The following is a 7,840-nucleotide window of genomic DNA, read 5'->3' on the forward strand; positions in this document are numbered from 1 at the left end:
TTCAGCCCAAATTTGGAGGTACTAAAAAAAAGGTACTAAAGAATTGGGAGCTTTAAAAGGCCGTATTTGGCCCCCGGGCCTTGAGTTTGACACACGTGGTGTAAAGCAATCAATCAGTCCAGTTAGAAATTTATATTCACACAATTCTTCGGCATCATAAGGCATTTTAGACAATGTAATGCACCCAACTTTGTGGTATAAGAGTTTGACCAGTGCACTGAATAGAAATGACAATGGATTAAAGAGTTTAACGCAGCTTCCGACCTGCATTACTGTAAATCTGTCCAGCTTAATCATGACAAGTATGGATCGGAACTGAAGAATCACCTCAATAGATAGACAAACGGTGACGTGGACAACTTTCACACACTGATACCACATTTGTTATCAGCACTTCTGCAGACTAGAAGTTATAATCACTCAAACAAGGTCACGTTTAATAAATGTATCTGCTCCATGTTGTCACATAAAGGCTTTATTATCACAAGAGCCAAAACCTTGAAAAAAAAATGCCATTTCACCTTCACTGTTATCCGTTTATTTTTGGTCCATGTACAGTTCTTGACTTTACATTCTTTATGTCCACAATCAAAACTGTCAAAAAAAATCTCCTGAGCGTGTTGGATCAGCATGTTTTACACAAAACCACAGCAACATGATGACAAATTAAGATTCTCTTTATGACACTAAAAAAACAAGCAGTATACAAAAATATAGCCTGAGCCACCTGAACATGTTCGAATGGTCATTTCTCCTGATGTAAACAAAAACAGGTGACACGTAAATGTACTCGTCAGTCCTCGCGTGAAGGAAATCAAACGGGCAGAGGTCAAAATAAATAGCACTTAACATGACATACCATTCAATCACATGTGTTGGATGGACTACATTCAACTTGTGTAACAAATTAGACATTTTGGTGACACGTCTCATGCCATGCCAGTCTCTCTTTGAGGTCAGTCGTCTGTTTCACAGCGTGTGTTCACTCGGGGTCAGTGCTGGTAGTGTGGTACGGGGATGTGCTGGTGGTAGCTGCTGTGGTGAGGAGAGTAGAGAAGGTCGGAGGTGGGAGGAGCCACCCCGGTGCACAGAGGTTCATGGGTGCTGAGAACCGACGACAGGTACTTTGCCTCCTCCGTCAGCTGCTTCACCTCCTTTCTCAGGGCGGCGTTTTCCTTCTCCAGGTTCTCACTCTCCTGTTAATGCACAGAGGGGGCACGTTTGAGTAAAAGTTATCGTTTAAACATCTTTATTGGACATTTTTTGTATCAGAAGGGCAGAAGACTTTACACTTCAAAGTAGGGCTGGACTATATGATATTAAAAGGACAGTTAAGGTATTTGGTCCACACTAAAGTAGTTCAATAACAAAAACTAACACTTTTTATTCATGAATTCCTTCCTGTTTAAATAAAGTTTGAATTAATTAAAAAAAAAGTTTGTTTTAAAATACACAGATTTAAAGTCTCAGCTACGTGCTGCATTGTGGGAACGGGTCAAAGGTTACAGTAACTAAAATATGGGAGAAATACAAAGTATCAGTGATTTCAAGCACTAGAAAGTGCAGAAGTAATAATTAAAAAAAGATGTTAACAACAGGGATGAACTTGTAGTATTTTTATTTATTTATTTTTTTTTTGCTTGATCCTGAAATCTTGTTGGAAACTTTATTTATAGAGCCCCATTTTTACAAAAGTGCTTCACATAATTTTGCTAAAGTGATTGATAAAAAGATAAAAAAAAAAAAAAAAAAAAGGTTTAGAGACTAATGCACACACAAGTAATTTAATAAAATAATTAAAAATACAACAAATAAGATATTCAGAGATAAAAAAAATAAAAATAAAAAAAACAAAGCAGAGGATGGAGGAATTTATAAAATATAAAACATTAAAGTTAGCACAAAAATCAGTTTAAAAAAAAATGAAGACAACAACAAAATACATTTTTAACAAATGTAGTTAAAGTTTTTTTTTAAAAAAAATATATATATATGTGTAATTCAACTGCCAAACCAACCACGAAAGAGTTTTAAAAATATTTAAACCACTTTAGTTAAAAATTCAGCATCTTTAGCCGAATATCTGTCGAAAATCCAGTATGAAGCAAACTTCAGTTCAGTTCTGAAGTTATATAACATATCTATGGAGAGACACAGTTTGCAGATGTCTTCATAGTTCTGTTAGCTCAGCTTAGTTTAGCAAAGCTGCTTCTTAAGATTTCAACACATTTCCAGATTATCCTATGTGGTAACTTTGCTAACATTATGGCCCAAAAAAAGTATGTTGACCTTGTTTAAATGATTAAAACACAACACTGTCCCTTCAGTGTCCATTTATGGTAAGCTTGGTTGGTTGGTGTATGAAAGTAGCTACAGTATCTTAAAGCTGCAGATACATGATTATTTAAAGAACAGCCACAAAACTAATTTTTATAACTGTTTTCAGGCGATTTCCTGCTCATTATGGGATACAGAACTAAATGATGTGCTAGTACCAGGGGTGGACTGGCCATCTGGCATACCGGGGCCGTCGACCCACCAGGACGAGAAAAAAAAACGTGGCAAGAAAAGATTGTAAAGTGAGTAAAATGGTTCAAAAGCAGTCAAGAGTGGCAGAAAAATGTGCAAATAAAGAGGAACCAGGTGGTATGTAATGGCAAAGGGTAGCTTAAATGGGCAAAACGTGGCAAACAATAGTGAAAAAGGGCAAAAATGTAGAAAAAAAGGAAATAAGTGGTATTTATTGGCCAAAAGAATTATAGAAAGGACAAAAATTGGATTAAAGTTTCAAAAAGAACTTGCAAAAAATGGGTAAAAAAAAAGGATATTTATTGGCAAAAAAAAGTTAAAGTCTGAAAAAAAGTGTCAGAACTTTTTGAAAAGGGGCAAAGATGAGACAAAGGAAGTTGCAAAATGGCCAAAGGAAATAGATAAAAAGGGGTTAAAAAGTTTCCCCCTTTTAAAGTTTTCTGGGGAAATAATAATTCAAATGAAGAGCCACATGTTGATCATCACTGACTTAATAACATCTTCTACATGATGTTACTGATAAGATAGTGGGCTGGTCTGGTTAGTGCTAAATGATTAATGTGATGTGAACTTGTTTTAATGAGTCGAGATCCTGCAGTATATTTTCTCACCGATTATTTACTGTGAAATGATGAGAGAAAGTTGAATGTGAAACGTGATTGAGGCTTTCTGTCGTGTGGGAAAAGTGGGGGAAAATCTTCCACTTTGGTAATGAAAAGGTCATCTCACCATGAGTGAAAGATAATGCTGAGCTGTGTGTCCTTACTGTCACCAAACATTTGGGCAAACCCCAACATTTGCGTCACATAGCCAAATACAACCCACTGCTGTCAGCGCTTTACAAGAAGTGACTGCCTATTCCCCCCCCCCACCCCTTCCTACCCACAGTGTGCACAAATTCAGGCTTATTTACACAGAAGAAGAAAAAGAAAAACTACTACACAAGAAACAGGAAACAAGCCCCAGTGTGATGGAGGGAAAATTCACCTTCCTGTTTATCTAGCGAGACGATGAAAGCCCTGAACCACAGACTACATTCTGCGGTCCATCGGTGTGTAGGCTATATCTGTGACAGTGACGGCGTTTGAAGAGAATGATATAGTACGTCAAAAAAAAAAAAAAAAAATTCACGAGGAGGTTTCTCATCAGTCGGAATCGCCCACTTGATCTACTATTGCCCGAAAAACCCAGGTTTTCTGAAAAGGTCAAAATCTGACAGTTTATGAGATGAAGTCACACTCAGAGCTACGTGAGAAACATCAGTGCAGCTGGTTTAGTTTAATTTCCTCCACCAAGGAGGTCCTATTTTCACCAGCATGTATTTATTTGGTTGTTTATTAGCAAGTTTACATCAAACGTGTTTCATGGATTTCGACAAAATTTGAACCAAAGTTAGATTTTTACGCCAGAGATAGACAACTTTTATCAGAGCGAGGGCCACAAAAATGTCATTGTTTGATCCAAGGGCCACATGATCAACATTCATGTTAGCATTTAGAATAAAGACCAATCTGAGCGTTAGCACAGGAAAGAACAAGGAGTTTTGTCTTTGTAGTCATCTTTTGTGCATGGGTTTTCTTTGGTGTTTTTGAGTTTTTAGACATTTTTTTGTGCTTCTGAATTCATTTTGTCTACTTTTTTTGTCAATAAGGCTAATTTTTGTTGCCTTTTTGTGTTATTGTTGTCATTTTGTGCAATTTCTTTGTCATTTTGTGCACTTTGGTTTGTGCATTTTGCTGTCATTTTCTGTGTTTCTGGAGTTTTGTGTGTTATTTTGGGCTTCATAAAACTTCCAACTTCATGAATTACAATTTTTTTTAATTCAATTAGACCGAGGGCCGCATGTGGCCCCTGGGTCTGCCTTACGCCATGGAAGACTCCATTACATTTTGGAGGGGATCCAGATGGATATACTGATTCTGGATCAGTTTTAAAAATGGAAAAATCCCTATCGCTCATCATTGGCAAAATTTCAAAAAATTCACATCTCGGTTAGTAATTGACTGACTTTTATGAAATTTGACACAGTTTTGTCAAAGTGGCTTTTCAATTACCTCACCACATTTCATCTGGATCGGATCTGAATTGTGCATTTTATCACAGTTTTGTGGGGAAAAAATGGTGGCGTCCATACACTTGGACCTACTGTATTGTTATTAATGGGGATAGAAATGTCTTCCAAGCCTTTAAAGTGAGAAAATAAAAAATAAATAAAGTGATCCTGATCATGATCAGTATCACTGATACATATATTTGGGGCTTGGCTGAAGTTTGCGCTCTCAGAGTTCTCTTATTTCTTTTAAATATAAATGTGATTGAAACTGAACTCAATATTTCTTTTCCTCAAAATAAGACATGAGATTTCAGGCAGAATTTGTTGTGGTTTGTTGGTTTTTTGAACGTAAAAAAAGAAGAACAAAGTTATTAAAAACACCAAAAACACCAAAGGAAACGACATCAACAAACTTCAGTCCATAATACTCCGCGCTGCATGCTAAGGTTTGCTGGATTCTGCTGCACAAAGACGTGATTGCCCACACATGGTAATTTATTCCCACATTTTCTGCAAACACGCACAGAGCAGCATCCAAGTGTGCAGCCCAACAGAAGCCATGACACATCGCCACATGGCCAGGGTTGCATTTTGTAAAAATACTGGACAGAAATAGTCATCAGTGTGTTGCAAGGGGAAAGCTATGAAACAACACCTATTTAAAGTTACAAGTAGAGCAAACGAGAAGTCACAATGTTGGTATTAGTATATACAGTATTTATGTATGAATGAATGACGTTTTCTCACCAAGTGAAGGCTGTCAGCTCTCTGGGTTTGTCTCATCCGACTTTTCTGGGCAGCGATTCGGTTCTTCTCTCGCCGCATCACTTTCTTAGCGTCATCTAAGGAGCTCTGATCAAAAACAAAATAAGAGTGGTGAACACATGGCAGTAGGATGGGATGCTGATTGAGATTAGTAACAAAAAAAAAAATCACATTTTTGTAAATGTAAACCTTTAAGGATGGCAGTTTATTTTGTGTGTGACAAAGGTTGGATTGAAGGTGAAGATAAAGGACAGGGTGTGGCTGAGTCATCAGTTAGCTGCATCACACGCCCTGTTTCATGACTTTAGAACCTCATTTTCAGTTGTAAGTACAGATCAGTGTTCATTTTTACAGCAATTTTTTTATTTTATTTTTAGTCTAGACTAAAATGCAACTTAGTTTTAGCCCAAACTTAGTCATCAGGACTATTGTAGTTTTAGTCGACTACATGATTTTTGTTGACTAAATCTATTACACAGATAGTCGACTAAAACATAAAGTTTAAGATTCAATTATCAATGATCAACCTTTTTACCCTTTGATGAAAATATCAATATATTTTTATATAGTTTGCATTTACATATATGTTTTTCCATCAGTCATAGTGTAGTTGATGAAAATTAGGACAAAAATGAACACTGGGCTAGGCAAAATGGACCAAAACTCATATTTCTATATTTTTTTCTCAAAATGGTGATACACAATATGATCAAAACAGTTGTCCTGATGCAAAATGCTACACAGGCTCATTTATTAACAAACAGCTGCACAATATGTGCCACTTTTGCCTTTTTCCCTATAAGGGACAGCATGTGTGAGTGAGTTCTGTAGTGTGGCTTGTTTAGAGGAAGGTCTGGGTTAGGACACACTCAGAAATCCATTAACTGTGTTTTCCATGCTGTTCTGAGAGGTAACAAAAGCAGCGACCCCTAAAATGAGGATTTTAATACAAAATAAGCCATAAAAATATACATATTGTTATAGGCGATATTGTTGTGTTCAGTACTGTATCGCCAAAATAGAAAAGTCGATATATTGCCCAGCCCTAGGTGGACACCCTTTGCAATTGCAATTATTAAAGCAAAAGCATTGGGCAACACACTTTAACCTCATTTTTAATGCATATATGCAGTTACATGTTTGTTAGACTTCTAGAAGGCAGATGTGGCCAAAGATGTAGCTTACCACCAAGCATGTGGTTGCATCCCTGTTAGAGCAAAACCAAAGTACATGTGCACAATGCATGTTCTCTGGGAGCTTTTATCACTTTAAGGAGCAGTCATTGATCATGGGTATCGATTTTTAGAAGCAACAAAACAAACAGCACGTGTTTTATTCTGCACCGTCTGCTCCTTACACTCGCTAATCATTCCCAGTTTTAGAAAACAACAAAGATTCCTGCAATCTGAGGGATGGATTTGAAAGTTTGTGATGAGAAAGACTCTTAGAAACTTAGAAATGGGACTATGTAGTAGAAAAATACAGAATGCAAACACATTGAAATGCATGAAGTCTTGATATCTGTAGGTAAAATGAGTGCATGAACAAGTGGTTCCATGCGTGAGAAAGTGAAGACACTTACCCGTCTGCTTCCAGGTGATGGGGACTTGTAGCTTGTGTCATTACTGTCAGAGCCCTGAGCCATAGCCAGATGTGGCAACAGATGCTGAGTGTCTTTGTCCACTTCTGCTGTGTGTGGTTGAGTCTTTCTGTATGAGAGTGTGTGTCTGTATGCGTGTGTGTCTGTGTTTGTAGATCAAATGAAGAGAAGTTGAAAAAGCACTGAATTTGTAGCATTTCTCAATCTTCCCTCCTCTAGTTCCTCCTCCCTCTCTCTCTCTCTCTCTCTCTCTCTCACACACACACTCTCTCTCTCTCTCTCTCTGTGTGTGACACACATACATATATTCACAATGTTCCTAATGAATGATGTGTGTCTGACTTCTGGTAAGTTGCATTTAACTGGAAATCACGTCTGCTGGAAAGTCAAAGCGCATAATATACTGTACACATGTAAAGTACAGAAAAACAACCAAGTTTACACAACTTAAAGAAAAGTCACTCACTTACAGGAACGGGTTTCATTCAAAGCAGCGTTTTTCAACCTTGGTGCAGGGACCTCATGTGGGGTCGCCTGAAAAAGTCTGTGAAAAAAAAAAAAATTGGTAACACTTTACTTGAAGTTCTATACATAAGGCTGAATAAGGTGTTCACGAAGGATGTCATTAAGTGTCGTTCGCTAAATTATGACACCTTTGGAGCTATGTTGGCATTTTTTTGGGTTAGGTGGAGGGATCTAGTGGAGTTAGGCAGAGGTGAAAGTAACAGATTACAAGTACTCACGTTACTGTAATCAAGTTGCTTTTATGGGTACTTGTACTGTAATTAGTTACATTTCTACATCCAACCGTTACTGAGTAAATTATTACTTTTTGTTTTAAAATGATCAGCTGACATTGTGAAACTACATAAAATGAAATAACCAGACAATAA

The 7,840-nt window shown here is 37.2% G+C and overlaps 1 protein-coding gene across 1 annotated transcript; it reads right to left on the reverse strand.

The window, feature by feature from the left end:
* Nucleotides 1-498: 498 nt before the first annotated feature.
* On the reverse strand, nucleotides 499-7,250 carry batf (basic leucine zipper transcription factor, ATF-like). The gene is made up of 3 exons (XM_028439910.1): nucleotides 6,930-7,250; nucleotides 5,330-5,434; nucleotides 499-1,196 (listed from the first exon to the last, which is right to left on the reverse strand). The coding sequence occupies exons 1-3, from the start codon at nucleotides 6,990-6,992 to the stop codon at nucleotides 993-995; spliced, it is 372 nt and encodes a 123-aa protein (XP_028295711.1). The 5' UTR covers nucleotides 6,993-7,250; the 3' UTR covers nucleotides 499-992.
* Nucleotides 7,251-7,840: the final 590 nt, after the last annotated feature.

Source organism: Gouania willdenowi, chromosome 24, assembly GCF_900634775.1.
Source record: "Gouania willdenowi chromosome 24, fGouWil2.1, whole genome shotgun sequence".
NCBI lineage: Eukaryota > Metazoa > Chordata > Actinopteri > Blenniiformes > Gobiesocidae > Gouania > Gouania willdenowi.